Source organism: Psammomys obesus, unplaced genomic scaffold (genome assembly GCF_907164565.1).
Source record: "Psammomys obesus unplaced genomic scaffold, mPsaObe1.curated_primary_1811, whole genome shotgun sequence".
In the NCBI taxonomy this organism is placed as follows: Eukaryota; Metazoa; Chordata; class Mammalia; order Rodentia; family Muridae; genus Psammomys; species Psammomys obesus.
The window spans coordinates 7632299-7653993 of NW_026594428.1; the positions used below are offsets into that span (position 1 = coordinate 7632299).

General features: G+C 36.6%; 1 protein-coding gene across 2 annotated transcripts in view; it reads left to right on the top strand.

The window, feature by feature from the left end:
* The window catches only part of Cdh12 (cadherin 12), a 402089-nt gene that overhangs the window by 363782 nt on the left and 16612 nt on the right, over positions 1-21695 (top strand). For both annotated transcript variants that reach the window (XM_055619002.1, XM_055619003.1), the window contains one exon: positions 2848-2984. In XM_055619002.1, the coding sequence (XP_055474977.1) occupies positions 2848-2984 (137 nt within the window). The remainder of the gene's footprint in view (positions 1-2847; positions 2985-21695) is intronic.

Here is a 21695-nt window from a genome sequence, read left to right on the forward strand (position 1 = left end):
AAAAAACTATACAGAAGCATAGACAATGAACATGGAACAATTGTTGCTGTGATACAGACTACCAATCGGACACCAAACATTCAAATGCTCAAGACTCTCATGAACATTTCATTAACTCACAAGAATACTTTTGATATAAAATCAATAATTTGTATTTCCTATTGAAAATTATAACAACAAATGTGTAATAATAAACTATATATTGGGCACAGTGAGAAAGTATTGTGGGAGACGACAAATCACTCCTGATACTAGTTGATTCCTAAAGAAACTCTTTTTTTTTTTTTTATCTTACACACCTATAGAATAGAAAACTTTGTTCATTTCTCCTGAAATATATATGAAAACAGATTTAATTCTTCATTCCTATCACCTATTTACTTCAGTCTAGCAAGTCATTTTATCACTTTCTGTGCCTTTAGGAAAACCTAATCACCTACTGAGTTCTTATGTCTTCTCTTCTCTGGATAGAATGCCCCTTATTATGTTAACCACACCTCAAAGCTCATTGCATCAAATCTAGCTTTGCTGTCCAAGTTATTTTCTCTTTTGCTAGATTCTAGAAGTCAGGAAATTCTTACTTAACAGTGTTGTATTGTTTGCATGCATCCAACACTTGTCTTTCAAAGTGATTGATGTTTAGTCGGTGTTTTAGTGATCCCCGAATAGTGGATCAAGTCCTTACAACAATATGCAAATGCATCAAGGATCTAAATTACTTTTGATATCATGCTACTCCATCTTCTTTCTGTTATAAAGGCTAACAGTATAGCTTTTCCACAGCTTTTTACTAGGCTTTCTACTGCTAATGCAGCTTCCTGAAATAGATTCTACCTCTCTTTTCTGTGATTGCTAGTCTTTCCACGGATCATTTCTATACAGCCTTCTAGTACCATCCAATCATCGGGTGCAGGGAATTCCTCTTCTTCAGCCATTAGATTTTATACAAGGTGTTTCTCATTGGCACTAGTGCAAGGCCTTTTCTGATCATCTGTCAAGTGTTGAGATCACCCAGAGATAAATGTCTCTCCAAATCATCAGTGGTGAGCATTATATTTCATTTTATACTCTTATCTCTAGCAAGCAAGCAAGGTGTTTAGGGTGCAGTAGACATTAGTCAGTTTTGCAGTCAACACAAGCCTCCTCAATAGAGTCTCATAAAATATTAGCTAATAAAGCTAGTAAGTGACAATTTTGCTTTTGAGTTATGATTATGCTTAGTTTACTAGAGGTGCTAAGAAAGGGAATTTTGTGATAAAACAAATATTTTCCTGATTAGAAAAGGACTTGCCATATTAAGAAGAACAATTTAATGCTCCTTGACTCTTGAAAACACCATAACTGCATTTGTATTTAGAGAAGCTTTCCTTTAGGGAAGTCTATCACATTGAAATTGTGAGACTTCAGTGCTTTCTTACATCTTGGATAGAAGCTAAGATATCAAAAACAGATTAACAGTTCAATTCATACGTAGCTCCTATAGTAACCACTTGCTTTTGGGAAATCAGTTACTAATAGATATTGACATGTTAAGCTCTTAAATCTCACTCATAAATGCAAACATGATTTGATCCCTCAGTGCAATGTCAGGGATCACTAGAGTTCCGTGTAAAGTTTCCCAAAATAACAAACTGACATGCAGATGCACATATGCAGCCTTAAATTTCCATGATTGAAGGAATTAATCACTCATGCATGGCACTGAAACCACAAGGAGCCAACTGCAAGAATGCCATTTACTTTGATGACTATTTTTATTAACTTTCACAGTGTTCAGTGGGTACAAAAGACCACTGGGAAATGCATTGCACCTGGTGCCTCCTTATTAGCACAGTTGCTTTCTGAAAAAACATTCTATTGCAAGTTATAAATACAGAATAGGAAAAGTTATGTGACAAATATTGTTAAACCAGTTGATAACCCAAGCATTTTTTTCATATTCTGAGCTCTGCTTTCTTCATATGCAATATGGAGAGATTAATAATGCTCAATTTGCATACCTATTTAGAGGAATAAGTTAATGTGTATAGTTATGGAAAAAGTGTTAGCTTCTATCATTTTGTAGTACTTGGTGTGTATGTGTGTGTTTGTGTAGCTTGCTATAAGAACATTTTCTTAGAATATTCAAGTCTCTAGGATCTAAACCCCACACTAAAAAAAAAAATATTAATTTGATATTGTGACCAAAAATATCTTTATCATTCCACATGTGTATCATTACCTGAATATTTAAAAGAATTTAATATCTGTTCAATTATTCATATTCTTGGATTTTTCTTCTAGGTAATGCATGGAAGATAATATTATCTGGCCAAAGATGTTAGATAATCTAAAAGATGCAAAGACACCACTAGTCAACGGGCACTAATTTTGTAGAACTCCAAACTTTCAGTTTGTTTTTATTTGCTTCACATATTGTTATCTTTCCCCCTTTCAAGCAGACTATCTATGTTCTGCCTTAGTAGTCTGCAGACATCTTTTCCTACCCTATCCCCCAGCTTCCACACAGCTATCATTGAGGGATTCTTTTACTACTTGGGAAAGTTTAATATTCAGCAGGTTAAAGAAACCCATGGTCAGCTTTAGAATCTTAGTCTCTGCTGAGCTTTCAAGGTGTCAAGACCTCTAAAATAATATGAACAGCAAGAGTACTAAATCTTTCATTATTTCCAGTTTCCCCTTGAGCATACTGACTTTGCAATAAAGAAGCTGTCATTTACACTCTTCTTTATTGCAAGATGGGTAATAGCTACAGGGTAAAAAATAAGGAACTGTGTCGTATTAACCTCACTGTCATTATGATTCATGTGTAATCATTGCACATTTGCATCTACTCTTTACATACAGGTACTTCATAGATTGGAAGACTGATGGGAACAGCTACTTTACAATAGATGGAATTGAAGGAACCATCGCCACTAATGAATTACTAGACAGAGAGAGCACTGCACAGTATAATTTCTCCATAATTGCAAGTAAAGTTAGTAAGTATGGCATGGGCAAAATCAATGTTATACTGCTGTTCTGTGGGTTTAACACTTTTAAATGAGGCCCTGCTGAGGTGTTTTTTTTTTTTTTTTTTTTTTTTTTTTTTTTTTGAATGACAGCTAAGTAGTCCCCCAGGGAAACTCAAAAACCTGTTCCTTTTCCTCATAGCATAAGTCCAGAGTAATTGTGACAGCTGCCAGAGAGCCCTGTTTGCAAGACTTTATGAATACCTATAAGTGATTTTTGTCATGTGACCTCACTCTTTTCTGCTCAATACTTTTCAAAACTTGAGGAAGTGTCAGTTTCTCTTCCTTGGATATTCCTTGTATCTATATTATTGAGAGTAATTTGAGTTAGGAAGGAAGAAAAATAAGCCGATGAAATCACTTATTTTTTTCTTAATTTATCTTTATTTTTTCTAACCTCTCCACTTTACATCCCAGTTGCAGCCCTTCCTTCTTCTCCTTCTGGTCCCATCCTTCCTCTCTCTTCTTCCCATACCCCACTCCTATTTCTCAGAAAGAATGAGCTTTGCTCCCCTACCATCTGACCCCAGACTATCAAGTCTCATTAGGACTGCCTGCATTCTCTTTCTCTGTGGCCTGGGAAGCACCCCTGCCCACCGAGCCCCCCCCCCCCAACCTGAGAGAAGTGATCACAGAGAGAGCAACTGAGTCCATGTCAGAGACACGTCCTCTTCATGCGTGGTTTTTTGGTTGGTGTATTAGTCTCTGCAGGTCCCCATGGGCCCAGACTTGTTGGCTCTGTTGGTCTTTTAATGGAGCTCCTGTCCACTCAGGGTCCTTCTTTCCCAAATCTTTCTTGGGACTCCCTGCACTCTGCCCAAAGTTGAGCTGTGAGTCTTAGCATCTGCTTCAATCCCCTGTTGGATGGAGTCTTTAAGAAGACATTTATGGTAAGGTCCCAGAAAACATTTTAAAACTGGTCCTTTTTCCGCTCCTCCTAATTCACGAGTGCATATGTAACTGAAGAGTGTGTATTATAGAAGGTTTGCAGTGCACTTTTCCAGTGTATTGCTGAGAATATATAGTTTGTAATTGTTTACTTGTAGCATAGAAAATAATTTTCTAGACTTAAAATGAAAAATAGAATTTATTTGTTCGATGAGGCACTCGAAGTTGTTATGCAGACATCTCAATTTCAAGGTGACAATATTTAATACTCAGTTACTGATGTAAGTGTATTTAGGAGAAACACTTGGTCTCTATCCTTCTGCTATGGTCTTTTTTTTGACGATTTAAAGAAGTCTCTTTGGAATATCTTTTTTTTATTATTATTCCTTATATTATTTCAAGCACCTGACATACATTTATAACACTTTAGATACTAGTTTAGCATTTCAAATTAAAAAAAAAACTATAAACATTTGTTCTCTTCTGGAGTATACTCAGTGTCAACTCAGTGTGGGTGTAGCTTTGGGAGAGTCGTGTTTATGATTTTTAAATGTGTGAGCATATGTATAACAGCGTGTGGATGCTTGTAAACATATATGTAGCAGAATATATTTACATAAGTTCAAATGTGTCAGGAATCCAGAGGGCACACCAGGGAGATGTTCACAGGGCTGTTTTTTGTTTGTTTGTTTGTTTTGTTTTTTAGTTTTTATTATAAGTTATATTTTATTAACTCTATATCCCAGCTGTATCCCGTTCCCAATCCCTTCCTCCCTTCCTCATCTCTTCCCTGCTCCTTTCCAAGTCCACTGATTGGGAAGGACCTCCTGCCCTTTCATCTGACCCTGTTTTATCAAGTCTCTTCAGGACTGGCTGCAAATTCCTCCTCTGTGGCCTAACAGGACTGCTCCTCCCTTGAGGGGTGGGGGCTCAAAGAGCCTGCCATTGAGTTCCTGTCAGAATTAGTCCCTGTTCCCCTTACTATGTGAAACCAATTGCTTACTGAGGTACCATGGGCTACATCCGAGGTTATAGGTTATATCCATACCTGGTTCTTGGTGGAATGTCAGTCTCAGAAAGGACCCCTGTGCACAGATATATTTGGTCCTTGTGGAGCTCCTATCCTTTCCAAATCATACTAACCCCCTTATTTCATATGATTCCCTGCAATCTGCCTACGGTTTGGTTATGAGTCTTAATATCTGTTTTGATACACTGCTAGGTAGAGTCTTTCAGAATCCCTCTGCAGTAGGCTCCTGTCCTGTTATTTGTTTTCTTCTCTGTCCAATGTGCATCCCATTTGTCTTTCAAAGTGAGGATTGATCATCTTACCCCAGGTCCTCTCTCTTGTTTATCTTCTTTAGGTGTATAGATTTCATTATGTTTATTATATCTTATAGGTCTATATAAGTGAGTATATACCATGTGTGTCTTTCTCTTTCTGGGATTCCTCACTCAGAATGATCTTTTCAAGACCCCACCATTTGCCTGAAAATTTCATGATTTCATCATTTTTGATTGCTGAGTAGTATTCCATTGTGTAAAAAGAACACAGTTTCTGTGTCTATTTCTCCACTGAGGGGCATCTGAGCTGTTTCAAGCTTCTGGCTATTACAAATAAAGCTGCTACAAACATGGTAAAGCAAATGTCCTTGTAGTGTACTTGAGCAAATTTTGTGTATATGCCTAGGACTCGTATAGCTGGGTCTTGAGGAAGCACTATTCTTAATTGTCTGAGAAAGCGCCAGATTGACTTCCAAAGTTGGTTGTACCAGTTTACATTCCCACCAGCAATAGAGAAGGGTTCCTCACAGGGCTGTTTAACACAAAATCTCTTATGGGAAGTAGAGACATACTAATTATACTAGGTTGACTAGACATCAGTCCCCAGGTACTGAACTAAGATACTCTCCTTATTTAGTGGGTATTTAAGATCAAATGCAAATCCTCATGTTGTGAAAAAAGAATGTCATTATCTTAACTTCTTCCCCAATCCTCACCTCAGTTTTACTTACCTGTTGATCAGACCTGATAAGCTAGGGTTAGATAGAAGGGGAGGAGGACCTCCCCTATCAGTGTACTTGGAAAGGGACAGGGAGGCGATGAGGACAGGAGGGTGGGATGAGGAGGGAATGAGCGAGGGGGCTACAGCTGGGATACAAAGTGAATAATAATTAATATATAAAAAATAAAAACTTAATTAAGAAAAATGATTTGTTAGAAAAATGCACAGTCAAAATCATTGTCCCAATTTCAATTTCATCACCAGCCAATTTTATTATTTTAAGTCTGCTCTAATTCTTGAATGGAAATTGTGATGTTTGGTATTGATTGACAGTTGGATAAGGTAAATTATCATCTGAGAAGCAATTTTCAAGTAATATCTGTAAAGGATTATGTAAATTATGTTATAATCTAGGAATATTTGAGTCTGGGATGGATTCTATAAATTATCTAGTTTATTGAGTTTGGAAAGATCCAGTCTGACAGTAAGCAGCATGTACCCACGGAATTGAATGCTCTATTAAAGGAGAAATCTAGCTGAGTGTGAACATGCTTTTATCTCAGATTCCTGACTGTTAGTAAGATGTGACCAGCTGCTCCCAACTCTTGCTCCCATGATTTCTATGCCATAGTTATTTGTATTCTAGAACTGTGAGTGAAAATAATCCCGTCTCTCCCAATGTTGTTTTTGTAAGGGTATTTTATTTTGTCAAGGCTGTACAAATATACCAGAAATGGGAACTTTGTATATAGAAGTGGAAGGACTTTTGAATTAACCTGAAAATGTGGTTCTTGGGTCTTTGGACCTCATTTGCAGGAAGACTCATAAAGAGTTTGTATTGGCAATGAACTGTATTTAACGCTACAGTTGGACTTTAATGGGCAAATGTGGTGGGATTTTGAAGACTAACACAGGCACACACAAATCCACAAATATTAAAGACTCAGCTCACAAGGTTTCAGAATGGAACAAGGACTATTTCAGGAAGTTACAGAGTGTATACTCATGTGATATTCTGGCAGAAATTCTGGTTGGATTCTGTCTGGTCCTGAGAACTTGTTGTGAATTAAAAACTGACTGTTAAAGACTTCATGTAGTGAAAATGCAAATTTAAGTGAAAAGAGGAAAGTATGAGCTGAGAATACAACAAAGCACATTCTAAGCTCAAAAGCCACTTCTTAGGTAATTTTTCTGATCAAACCACTAAGTCATCAAGAAGCCATTCTAGCTTTGTTCAGTGAAGCTACTTCTCAGTTCATATGAGAATCATTGCTTATGTCCATGAAGTTTCCAATGGATGGAATTTATTCATTTTGTAACAAGTAAAATATCTCAGAAATGTCCCACCGAATGATAGATTCAGGATATTTTTACATAGAGGGATCAGGTTATGCTTTAATATTTGATACATAATAAGTTTTAATATTTCTAGAGATATTTTATGTTGTATTAATGATTCTTTTTACTTTTTACATAATAAGTTCATATAGCCCTCTAATCAAATTGTACGTTCTAAATCTGTAAATCAGATTCAACACAAAATAAATTTAATTTTTAATAGCTGTGGATAGGATGTCCTTCAGGAAAATGTTATTTGTTATATAATATTAGAAAAGTAAGAAAAATGTCTATTCAAGAACATTCCAGTTTAGGAGTAGATAAAAACTATCTGAATCATGAATCATTTAAACAATAGAAAACTCTCTTGACAAAATTCTTTGAAGTGTGTACTTTTCAATGTTTAAATTTAAAATATAATAAAATATGAAAAATCATACTATATGAGAATAAGAAGCCACAGAAAAATTAACTGCTTGGGTTAATTTTAATTTAACCTCCTTATAAGTCACTGATCCCTTGTAATCCTTGGGTTGTTTTTCCTATGATGTAGATGTTGGGTAATAGACACTCTGAGACAGTTGGTAGCCTAGTATCACACAGTTAGTGATAATTAAGCTAGAATGGAACTCCAGAGTTCTCATAGAAAGCACATCCAGTGAACTCGACATCAACATTTTATAGACACTTTTTAGAAAAAAAATATAATTTTTCTTTGTATATGTAGAAATATATTTTTTTTCATTGTGTTGTCTTCATACATGCATTCCTCAATATTATAACCATGGTTGTATCATACTCAGGGATGTATTTTATTTATTTCCTTTGGGGAACTGTGTACCCTACCTCTGTGTAGAGGTCAGAAGTCAACTTTAGGGAGTTGCTTCATTCACTCTATCATGTAAGTGTTCTCAGGACCAAAGCTGAACCCTTTGGCTTGGCAGCAAGAAACTTTAACCACTAAGTCACCTTAATACAAGGTCTCAGAGACACTATCATAAGACCAGATTTTTGTACGTATAAAAGGCAATCTAAATCAGTATTTTTAGAAATATTTTCAAGATATATAAAACTTCAGTAAGTTCTCTGAAGTATCCCAATGGACAATAAGCACACTGCCAGCTGCAACAATGTTCTAACAAGAGTACAAATTAGGGAAAACAAAACAAGTAGAACCAACCAACACAACTATCAATATTGATTCAAATTTTAATTGGTATTGAGGTTTAACTGCAATCATTACTTAAATGATATGTTACTATAATTCTTTGGTTATATTTTTGTATTTTATATATTTTTATATTTATATTTGGTTTTATATTACCAAAATAACTGTTTTTCTCTTATATTCCACGAGTCTTTGTCTTTGAATGTGCAGATTTAGGTAGCCTTTGTATCATTTTTTAATTTACTTATTTTTTCATCAAGTAGATTTATAGATACCCTTTTGCATTGTCAAAGAAAGATATGTTTGAGTTATAATAGCATTGTCAGCATTTTGGTAGTATTTGTAAGAATAATACTTTGAGAAAAGAATAACTTATAAAGTTTTACACTATTTCAGCAAGATTGCTATGTATCATATCTATGGAAATAATAAATTTTGGCACTGCAATAAACTCCAACTTATTTTTGAAATGGTATCTTTTTATCACTATATATGCTACAAAATTATGACTACATATAAATTTGTGTTATAATACTTATTATTTTATTTTAAACTTTTAGTTACTCATGAGAAGAGTATAACAATGATATGGTATAATAATCTTGTAAATCAAGCTAATTGCCATATCAATTTCCACTGACCACATAATGCCAGTCTTAATTCTGTTCTTAATTACTATCTGGCCTCATTTTGCAGTTAAAATTATATGATAAAACTTACAAATGTAAATTGTTTGTGGTTAACATATACATTTTGTGGCATAAAATTTTTTGAGGAATTAAAAGCAGGAAACATTTTTATGTGAGGATATTATTATTTCATTAACCTCATCTATCATTCCTCTTTTGTTTGTACAGTGAATCTTTCAGTTAAGTATTATATTCTGGTCACTAAACAGTAACCGTACAAATCATTGCCATCTGTGGTATATCACATTTTATAGGGTATAAATATTTCAAATTACAAATATAGATATAAATGAAAATAACTTCAAATGAAGCATAGTATATCAACAAATTAACATTTTTCTTAAATCTGCTATTTATTAATATTTAGTATTTTTGTCATGAATATTAAGGGTAACATATGAATGATTATTCATGGAGCTCATCCTCAATATATTTAACTCATTACCCTTAGTCTGTTGAATACAAAGTTAATTTTAAAAATAAATTTTAGTCAGACGTCTGGCAAAAATGAAAAAAGTGCAAGAATTCCATGTTAACATAACATAAACAACATAAACAAGCATAACATAACATAAAATAAACAAAGGAGTAAGCTACCTTTGTAGCAGTCAACACAAATATGACAGGTGTCTTCTCAAAACTGCATGTCATCTTCTGAGTAACTGCAAGAGTACATATATGAACATTGTGCATATCAAACTCCTGAGATAACTATCGCTCAATGTCACTGTTGTAATGCTATTTTCCATGATTTACATGCTCAGTCTCCCTACTGATATCAGAATACTAAAGTTAATGTCTCATTGACTCATTTTCACTTCCAATCAATTTAAGTTTTCACTTAAATTATTTCCTGTTTTGCCAACCCTACGTCTAACAGAGGGCTAATATTCAGAATATATAATGAACTGAAGAAGTTAAAAATCAACAAACCAAGTAATCTAATTGAAAAAATGGTGTACAGAGCTAAACAGAGACTTCTCAACAGAGGAATATCAAATAGCAGAAAAACACTTATAGAAATGATCAACATCCTCAGTCATTCAGGAAATGTAAATCAAAACCACCCTGAGATTTCACCTCATACCCATCAGAATGGCTAAGATCAAAAACTCAAGGGATGATGCATGCTGGATAGGATGTGAATAAAAGGGAACCCTCCTCCATTGCTGGTGGAAATGTAGCCTTGTACAACCACTTTGGAAATCAATCTGGTGATTTCTCAAACAATTAAGAATAGTGCTACCTCAAAATCCAGCTATAACACTCCTAGGCATATACCCCAATGATGCCCCACCATTCAATAAGGACATTTGTTTAATTATATTCATAGCAGCTTTATAAATAATAGCCAGAATCTGGAAACAACTTAGATGTCCCTCAGCAGTGGAATGGATACAGAAAGTGGGGTAATCTAAACAATGGAATACTACTTAACAATTACAAATAAAGAAATCATGAAATTTGCAGGCAAATGGTGGGTACTGGTTAAGGTCATCCTGAGTGAGGTAACCCAGAAGCAGAAAGACACATATGATATATACTCATGTATACGTGGATATTAGACATATAATATAGGATAAACGTACTAAAGTATATAGTCCTAAAGAAGCTAACCAACAAGGAGGACCATAAGGAAGATGCTTAATCCTCATTCAGAAGAACAAACAGGATAGACGTCAGAACAAGAGAAGACAGGGAACAGGACAGGAGCCTTCCACAGAGGACCTCTGAAAGATTCTACCCATGTGTATCAAAGGAGATGTTGAAACTCATAGCCAAACTTTGGGCAGATTGCCAGAATCCTATAGAAGCAGAAGGAGATAGAAAGAACTGGAGGTTACAGGAATTCCACAAGGAGACCAACAGAGCCAAAATACCTAGGCCCAAGGGGGCCTGTCGAGACTGATACTCCAATCAAGGACCAAGCATGGAGAGGATCTAGACTCCCTGTTCAAAGGAAGCCCATTGGCTGCTCAGTTCCCAAGTGCGTTCCCTAATAAGGAGTACAGGGGCTGTCTCTGACATGAACTCAGTAGCTGGCTTTTTTATCAGCTCTCCCTGGCAGGTGCAGCCTTGCCAAGGTACAAAGGAAGATGATGCAGCCAGCGTTGATGATCCCTGATGAGCTTGGGTCAGATAGAAAGAAATGAGGTCCTCCCCTATCAGGGGACTAAGGAAAGTACAAAGGGAGAGAAGACAGAGGGTGGGTGGGACTGGGAGGAAATGAGTGAGGGGGCTGCAGTGGGGATACAAAGTGAATAAATTGTAACAAATAAATATATAATTAACATTAAATTTAAAAAAAATATAAAATAAAGTAGAAATTTAAGAAATAAATTATTTCCTGTTTTTCTCAAATATTTCTGTTTTATCCTCATTGGGCACAGTAGAGCTACCCCACAAAATATGAAAGAATAATCAATAAGTACTACTCAATGTTTGAAGAGAAATTTTGATGTATTTTTGAACATTTGGTAAACATAGGAAATGAAAGTAGATTCTACATTTAACAGGTAAATGTTTCAATATTTCAGTTATCTTGGAGGAGTTTTAAAGACAGTAAATATGAGCAAAACATATTGTAGAAAAATTCCAAACACTAATTTAAAATTTGAAAAATACAGAGTTTGAGGAAATGCTCAACCAATGCCTGGCCCAACCAAAGACACATGCTATTGGAGAGTGCCACCCACCCTCATATGAATGATACTCTGCTAAGCTTGCACAAAAGAGCCTGTCAGAGCTGTCCTCTGAGAGGCTCTGCCAAGCAGTGTCTCAAAACAGATGCCAAGACTCACGGCCATACATTGGTAGATGGATAGGGCATCTTGGTGAATAGAGGGATGAATGGAGAAAAGGACCAGGAAGTGGCAGGAGCCCTACAAGAAAACAACAGGGCTGACTAACCAGGGACCAGAGGGGTTTCTTGAGACTGAAGCATCAGCCAAGGACCATGCATGAAGTGGACCTAGGCCCCCTACAAAAATGTAGCAGATGGGCAGCTTAGGATTCAAGTGGATCCTATAGTAAGGGAAGTGAGGACTACATCAGTCCTGGACTCACTTGCTAGCTTTTAGATCACTTTCCCCTGGCAGGACTGCCTTGACAGGCCACAAGGGAAGAGGACAAATTCAGTCTTTATGCAATTTGATGAGCTGGGGTGGATGGGAAAGGGAGCTCCACTTTTCTGGGGAAAAGGGGAGAGGGAAGGGAGAGATAGTGGGACCAGAAGGGGAGGTGGGAAGGGGCAACAAGGATATAAAGTGAATAAAATAAATAAATGATAAAAAAGTCTTAGAATCAAGGACTCAAAGAAGGAGATGTCCATAAACATACAATAGGCCTACAGAACACCAAGTAGACTAGACCAGAAAAGAAATTCTTCACGTTACATCATAGTCAAAACACTGAACCTACAGAACAAAGAAAAAATTTCAAAAGCATCAAGGGAAAATGGCCAAGTAACATATGAAGGAAAAACCTATCAGAATCACACCAGATTTCTCAACAGAAATTATGAAAGCCAGAAGGGCCTGGACAGAAATCATACAGTCCTAAAGAGACCACAGATTCCAACCAAGAATACTATACCCAGCAAAACTTTCAATCAACATAGATGGAGAATTCAAAATATTCCATGACAAAACCAAATATAAACAATATCTACATAGTAACCCAGCTCTACAGAAGTTACTAGAAGTTGTTTTCTCCAAACCAAAGAAAACAACTACATCGAAGGAAACAGAGGAAATAGATAACTACACAACAACAAAAAAACAAAAACAAAAAAGAATGCAAACAATGAAACACAGTGACACCACCAACCCTACATCAAAAGTAAGTAACAATTGTTGATCACTAGTATCTATCAACATCAATGGACTCAACTCCCCAATAAAAAGACACAGACTAAAAGAATAGTTGGGGACATAGGATCCAACACTGTTGCATCCAAGAAACACCCCTATGCAACAGAGATAAACACTACCTCAGAGTAAAGGGGTAGAAAAATGTTTTTCAAGCAAATGGTTCCAGAAAACAAGCTGGAGTAGCCATCCTAATATCTAATAAAATAGACTTTCAACCCAAGTTAATCAAAAAAGATAAGGAGGGCCACTATGTTCTCATCAAAGGAAAAATCCACTAAGAGGACATCACAAATTTGAATATCTATGCCCCAAATACAAGAGCAGCTACATTCGTAAATGAAACAATATTAAAGCTTAAATCACACATTGATCCTAATACCTTAATAGTGAGAGACTTCAACAATCCACTCTCACCAAGGGACAGATCAACTAGACAGAAAACAAATAGGGAAATAAAAACACAGAGTCCCTAAATCAAATGGACCTAATAGACGTTTACTGATCTTTTCACCCAAACTCAAAAGAATATACTTTTTTTCAGCACCGCATGGAAACTTCTCCAAAATAGAGCATATAGTTGGTACAAAGCAAGCCTCAACAGATACAAAAAGATTGAAATAATCCTTGTATTCTATCTGACCACCATGGACTAAAGATGGACCTTAACAACAACATAAATAACAAAAAGCCAACACACACATGGAAACTGAACAACTTGTTACTCAAAGACAGCTGGGTTAAGGAAGAAATAAAGAAAGAAATTAAAGACTTCCTAGATTTCAATGAAAATGAAGGCACAACATACCCAAATTTATGGGACACATGGAAAGCAGTGCTCAGAGGAAAATTTATAGCACTAAGAGCCTGCAAGAAGAAATTCGTAATATCACATACAAACAACTTAATGACTCAACTGAAAACCCTAGGGGAAAAAAAAAAAAAGAAGCAGATACACCCAAGAGGAGCAGAAGGCTGGAAATAATCAAACTCAGGGCTGAAACCAATCCATTAGAAACAAATGAAACTATTCAAAGAATCAATGAAACAAAAAGCTGGTTCTTTGAGAAAATCAACAAGATAGAAAAACCCATAGCCAAACTAACTAAAAAGAAGAGAGAATCTATCCAATTCAGCAAAATCAGAAATTAAAAGGGTGACATAACTACAGACACTGAAGAAATTCAAACAATTATTAGGTCATACTACAAAAGTCTATATGCCACAAAATTTGAAAACCTAAATGAAATGGACAATTTTCTTGATAAATTCCACCTTCCAACATTAAGTCAAAATCAGGTAGAATGACTGAATAGCCCTATATCCCCCAAGGAAATTGAAGCAGTCATTCATAGTCTCCCCTCCAAAAAAAAGCCCTGGGCCAGATGGTTTCAGCGCAGAATTCTACCAGACCTTCAAAGAAGTGCTAACACCAATTCACCTCACACTGTTCAACAAAATAAAAACAGAAGGTACATTACCAAACTCATTCTATGAAGCGACAGTCACCCTGATACCTAAACTACACAAAGACCCAACAAAAAAAGAAAACTTCAGACCTATCTCTCTTATGAACATTGACACAAAAATACATACTTAGACTAATAACCAAACCCTCGGCAGAGTACAGGCAATCATATGAAAGAAGGGGAGTTTGATGTGGAAAGGATAGGAGCTCCACAAGGACCAAACACATTTGGGCTCAGGGTCTTTTCTGAGATGGACACTCAACCAAAGACCATGAAAGTATAAAGCCTAGAACCTCTGCTCAGATGTGACCCATGATAGCTCAGTAATCAAATGGTTTCCCATAGTAAGGGGAACAAGGACTATTTCTAACAGGAACTCAATGACTGGCTCTTTGATGTCCCCACCTCCCAAGGGAGGTGCAGTACTGTTAGGCCACAGAGGAGGACTTTGCAGCCAGTCCTGAAAATACCTGACAAAACGGAGTCATATGAAAGGGGAGGAGGTCCTCCCCTATCAGTGGACTTGGAAAGGGGCAGGGAGGAGATGAGGGAGGGAGAGTGGGACTGGTGAGGGAATGAGGGATACAGCTGGGATACAGAATTAACACAATGTAACTAATGAGAAAAATAAAACTTAAAAAAATAATAAAAAAACAAAAAAATAACTCTTAAATTTAAAAAAATATAAATAAAAAATAAATAAAATAAAATACTTACAAACCGAATCCAAGAACACATCAAAGATATCATCCACCATGACCAAGTAGGCTTCATCCCAGGCATGCAAGGGTGGTTCAACATACGGAAATCCATCAATGTAATCCACCACATAAACAAACTGAAGGAGAAAAACCACATGATCACCTCCTTAGATGCCGAAAAAGCATTTGACAAAGTCCAACACCCATTCATGTTTAAAGTCTTGGAGAGATCAGGGATACAAGGCACATACCTAAAGATAGTAAAGGCAATATACAGCAAGCCTATAGTCAACATCAAACTCAATGGAGAGAAACTTAAATCAATCCCACTGAAATACCTGATAAAACAGGATTGGAGGAATGGGGAGGAGGTCCCCCCCCCATCAGTGGACTTGGAAAGGGGCACGGTGGAGATGAGGGAAGGAGGGTGGGATTGGGAGGGAATGAGGGAGAGGGATACAGCTCCGATACAGAGTTAATGAAATGTAACTGATAAGAAAAAAAATCAAGGACTCTCTTTGAATACAGTTATTCTTTTGTGACATCAAAAAAAAAAAAAAAACCCTCATAAACTTGGGAAAATAATGGTAATTTCCAGAAGCAGGTGATAGTATTGGAGGCAAAATGTGCACAGAAGGGTACAAGATCCACAGTGGGTAAAAGTATATTAATGTAGAAGTTGACCTGTGTAGTGAGGTTTATAAAATGATGATGTATTTTCATCTCTGAATTTCTTCCACGAACTTTTATCTCTATTTTAGATATTTTAAACTGTTTACATTAACTAAATGGATACTTTATGTCTTCTACCCATTCACACCCTGTTTTATTATTCTTCTGTCTTCTCATGCTTTTGTCTAGGGGTGTATCAGTGGTTTTACTTTTCACTTTTTTTAAAATTTTTTATTAATTACACTTTATTCATTTTGTATCCCCCCATAAGCCCCTCTCTCCTCCCCTCCCGATCCCACCCCCCCTCCCCTTTCTGCATGCATGCCACTCTCCAAGTCCACTGATAGGGGAGGTTCTCCTCTCCTTTCTGATCTTAGTCCATCCATTCTCATCAAAATTGGCTGCATTGTCCTCTACTGTGGCCTGGTAAGGCTGCACCCCCCTCAGAGGGAGGTGATCAACGAGCAGACCAATCAGATTATGTCAGAGGCTGTCCCTCTTCCCATTACTATGTAACCCACTTGGACACTGAACTGCCATGGGCTACATCTGTGCAGGAGTTCTAGGTTATCTCCACGAATAGTCCTTGGTTGGAGTATGAATCTCTGGGAAGTTCCCTGTGTTCAAATTATCTTGTTCTGTTGCTCTCCTTGTAGAGTTCCCATCCCCTCCAGCTCTTACTATTTCCCAGTTCTTACATAAAATTCCATTCACTCTGCCCATCAGTTGGCCATCAGGCTCAGCATCTGCTTTGACAGTCTATACTGCAGAGGCTTTCAGAGGCCCTCTGTGGCAAGTTCCAAGGTTGTTTCCTGTTTTCTTCTGGCTTTCAGAGGCCCTCTGTAGCAGGTTCTGAGGTTGTTTCCTATTTTCTTTTTCTTCTGATGTCCATCCTCTTTGCCTTTCATGATGGGGATTGAACATTTTAGTTAGGGTCCTCTCTTTTGCTTAGTTTGTTTAGATGTACAGATTTTAGTGGGTTTATTCCATGTTGTATGTTTATATGAGTGAGTATATACCATGTGTGTCTTATCAGTACACTTAGTATAATTGACAGCTCAATATATATAACTTTTTTTACAACAAAACTATTCTGGCTTATTTACTTGTTTATAATGTTTATCTAACTGTCCCAAACTACATAACATTATTGTTTTATTTATTGGCCTTTGAGAATACAAGGAAATGAATAAGTGTAGGAGTATAAGCATCTGGGGACAGAATGACTTCCGTCCTTGCGTTATACTAAGAAGTGGGATACAAGATCTTAAGGTTCTTCAAGGATAAGATATTCAAGGGAAACTCTGCACTGCTTTCCACAGCATCTTTTTTAGTTTATGCACTCACTCCATTCCCCATATCCTCGCTTGCATATTTTGTTTTTGGTTTGTTAGTTTGAAACAGACATTCTTGATAGAAGGATTTGTTATTCAATTATAGCATTAATTTACATTTTTCTGGTGATTATTGATGTTTTACATTTCATATTCAAGCTGGGTGCAAAATCATAGCACTTTTTATCATGCTAAAGATAAATATTGCAGAGAAATTTAAAAATGTCAAATACTTTACAATAAAGTGAGGTGGCACCTTGAGTTAATGTTATGTGTAATAGGTTTTGTTGACTAAGGACCAATAGAAGTAAAATAAGTATTAGTTTTATATGGTATCAAACACTTGGTATCCAGGAGCTGAGGTTGCAGAACTGCTGCCTAACGTCATCCTGAGCCAACAATCACAGAAACACTCAGTGAACAAACAGCAAACAACTTAGTGATTATCAAGGAATTTGTAGATTAGTAGTCAAAGAAATTTGTGTTCTTCCATCTACATCTAACTCATTTTAGGTGATTGGTTTGCTTTAAGACTATATTTCTTAATCTAATGTATCCTGATAATATGTATTATAAAATGTATTGTTTATTTGAAGTTTAATTTTTCTCTTTTTTTCTATATTTCTGTTTTTGATTTTTTTAATTTTTCCTAATTACAGTTTATTCACTTTGTATCCCAACTGTAGCTCCCTCTCCCCTCCCCTCCCAATCCTACCCTTCCTTTTCTCCACACATGCCCCTTTCCAAGTCCATTGATGGGGGAGGTTCCTCCTTTCCTTCCTTCTCATTCTAGCCTATCAGGTCTCATCAGGAGTAACTGCAATGTCTTCCTATGTGGCCTGGTAAGGCTGCTCCCCTGCCAGGGAGAGGTGATCAAAGAGCAGGCCAATCAGTTCATGTCAGAGACAGTCCCTGTTTCCATTACTATGGAACCCACTTGGCCACTGAAGTGCCATGGGCTCTATCTTTGCAGGGGTTCTAGGTTACCTCCATGAATGGTCCTTCGTTGAAGTATCAGTGCAACCACTCCTGATGAGATCTGGTTGACTAAGATCAGAAGGAAGGAGAAGAGGACGTCCCCTATCAGTGGACTTGGAAAGGGGCATGTATGAAGAAGGGGAAGGGAGGGTGGGATGGGAGGGGAGGACGGAGGGGCTTAAGGGGGATACAAAGTGAATAAAGTGAAATCAATAAAAGAAGAAAACAAATAAAGCTGCTACAAACATGGTTGAGCAAATGTCCTTGTTGTGTACTTGCGCATCTTCTGGATATGCCTAGGAGTGTCATAGCTGGATCTTGAGGAAGCGCTATTCCTAATTGTTGGAGAAAGCACCAGATTGATTTCCATAATGGTTGTACAAGTTTACATTCCCACCAGCAGTAGAGTAGGGTTCCCCTTTCTCCCAAAAAAACTCAAAATGTTTTTAGTTTTGTTACTGTACAAATTTAAAATCTATTATAGATTTTTTCCACTGTTTTCATTGGAATAAAAGTTTTACCACTTTTTTCCTTTGAGGATCATGTTTAATCACCAACATCAAGGAAGTAATCTGTATCATAGATGTATATGCATAATATAAATCCTTTGTGGATGTTTCAGACTAGATTGAGACTGTAGTTTGATATAGCTACTATACAACCCTTATAGTCCACCTTATAATATAAATATTAACATTTCTAAAACTGAAAGCCCTCATTATTCAGTTATTATAACGCACCCAGTTTGCACTACAGTAATTCAATTTCTTAGCATTTAAGACTGTGAATCCATTCTTGAGTTTACTGTGCTTTCATTTCAGGACACATGCAGAACTGAATTTTAACTTCCATAGTTATTCAGGAGATATAATTGTTTAATAAAAATCTCAGCAGCTCCTTTGAATAGTAATATTATAAGCTTTGTGTCTGTTGGAAATACACAGTTCTCAAACTGTTCTCAATTATACTTATCATTTGTGCGCTAGAAATACTCTCTCATTTGAACATTATTTACTATCAGCTACAGAAAGAAATAAGACATCACTCTTTGTAAACTACACATATATGTAACAGGGAGCTATATTTCTTTTCTAATATATGTATTATTCAGGTTTGTTCTCTGGTAATCCTCCCAGTGTAATTGCTCCTTCTATTGTCAGTTTCAGCTACTGCAGATACTTTAGAGAGCTCAGAGAGTGTTAAATTTTTTCCTCCTTTTTAGAGTTCCTTTTTACGTATCTAGTTAGTAGGTATGTCAGCACAGTGAAATACACAGTTAATGAATTTAAATTATTTTTCAAATTTTTGTTTGAGTTTTTAATTTGATTTTCTGGATGTTATTATTTTGGCTGTGTGTATATTCGTATGTCATCTGTGAGTAGTAAGGATAAGTCCAGAAAATGGTTTCATTCACTCATACTGGAGTCATAGACTATTGAAATCTGCCATGTGGGTGCTTGGATTCAAAGTTATGTCCTCTGGAGGAGCCACCACTGCTCCTCACTACTCTGTATTCTCTCCACTGGGTAGTGGAGGCACACACCTTTACTCCCAGCACTTGGGATGCAGAAACAGGTGGATCTCTGTGACTTTAAGGCCAGCCTGGTCTATCTACAAAGTGAGTTCTGAGACAGCCAGAGCTACACAGAGAAATCCTGTCTCAAAATACAAACAAGCTAGCAAACAAACAAACAAAACAAATGCGTACTAAAATAAAAATAAATAAGTTAATCTGTGATTGCTCTCCTATGGAAAACATCTGTAATGTAATATTGGAACAATTTTCTCATTTATATGTTTTTTTTTTAAGTTTGTTTGCTTATTATTTTATTACACTCTATTCACATTGTATCTTGGCTGGAGCGCCCGCTCCCAGTCCCACCCACGCTTCTTTTTCTCCCCTTGTGCTCCTCCTCTTGTCCACTGTTAGGGGAGGACCTCCTCCCCTTCTATCTGACCTTAGCCTATCAGATCTCATCAAGGCTGGCTGCATCATCTTCCTCTGTGGGGTGGGAGGCCTGCACCTCCTAAGAAGAGGTGATCAAAGAGCCAGCCACTGCATTCAGGTCAGAGAGAGTTCCTGATCCCCTCTAGGGCATCCACTTGGAGACTGAGATGCCTATGGCCTTCATCTGAGGCAGAGGGTCTAGGTCCTTTCAACTCATGGTCCTTAGTTGGAGTATCTGTCTCTGCAGGGCCCCTGGGTCAAGTTTTTATTTATTTATTTATTTATCTATCTATCTATCTATCTATTTATTTATTTATTTATTTATTTATTTATTTATTTATTTATTTATTTATTTTTGCCTCTGTATGTCTCCTTTGGAGCTCCTGTCCCCTCCAGTTTTTCTATCTTCCTCTTCTTCTATAAGTATTCCAGCACTCTACCCAAAGTTTGGCTGAGTCTCAGCATCTCATTTGTTACATTGTTCGGTAGAGTCTTTCAGAGGTCCTCAGTTGTACGCTCCTGTCCTATTCCCTGTGTTCTCCTACTTCAGATGTCTATCCATTTTGCCCTTCTGAATTAGATTTCAGTCTCTTCCCTTGGGTCTTCCTTGTTGGTTAGCTTCTTTAGGACTATAGATTTCAGTATGGTTATCCTACATTATATAGCTAATATCCACTTATAAGTGAGAATATACCATATGTGTCTTTATGCTTCTGGGTTAACCCACTCAGGATGATCATTTTTAGTTCCATCATTTATAGATTTTTAGAGTTATCATTTGATCAAGATACTTCATCTCATAAACTCGCTAGTGAGTATTAATATTTTACATAAATCCAACTGTCGATTAAGCTAATTTCTTTTGCTATTGTTATTGATATCTAGAGTGCCGTTTATCCTTACACCCATCAGAATGGCTAAGATCAAAATCTCAAATGACAACACATGCTGGAGAGGTTGTGGAGAAAGGGGAACCCTCCTCCACTGTTGGTAGGAATGTAAACTTGTACAACCACTCTGGAAATCAATCTGGTGCTTTCTCAGACAACTAGGAATAATGCTTCCTCAAGATCCAGCTATACCACTCCTAGGCATATATCCAAAGATGTTCAAGTACACAATAAAGACATTTGCCATTTATCATTAAGGAAAATAGCATGAAAATTGTGTCTTCATATAAGTTCTAAATTATCTTTTAAATCTAAAATATCACTTCTTTAGGGTTTTCACAGAAGTCATCATTCCATCAGTGTGTATTGGCTAAATTTAGAATTTAAATTGTTTTACTTGAATCACATACTACCTAAATTTTATGTAATTTTACTATCAAATGTCTTCATGAAAATACTCATGATAAATTTTTCATGCTTGTTCCAAATATGAACAAGGTGGCTAAGAAAATAGCTCCTCCTGTTGAGACCTGAAAGGCTAGCTTTAGATAGTAGAGGAGGAGGACCTCCTCTAACAGTGGACTAGGAGAGGGAGGGAGGGACATGGTGGGAGGGAGAATGGTTTGGACCAGGAGAAGATGCGGGAGGGGACTACAGCTAAGAAACAAAGTGAATCAATTGTAATTAATAATAATAATAATAATAATAATAATAATAATAATAATAATAATA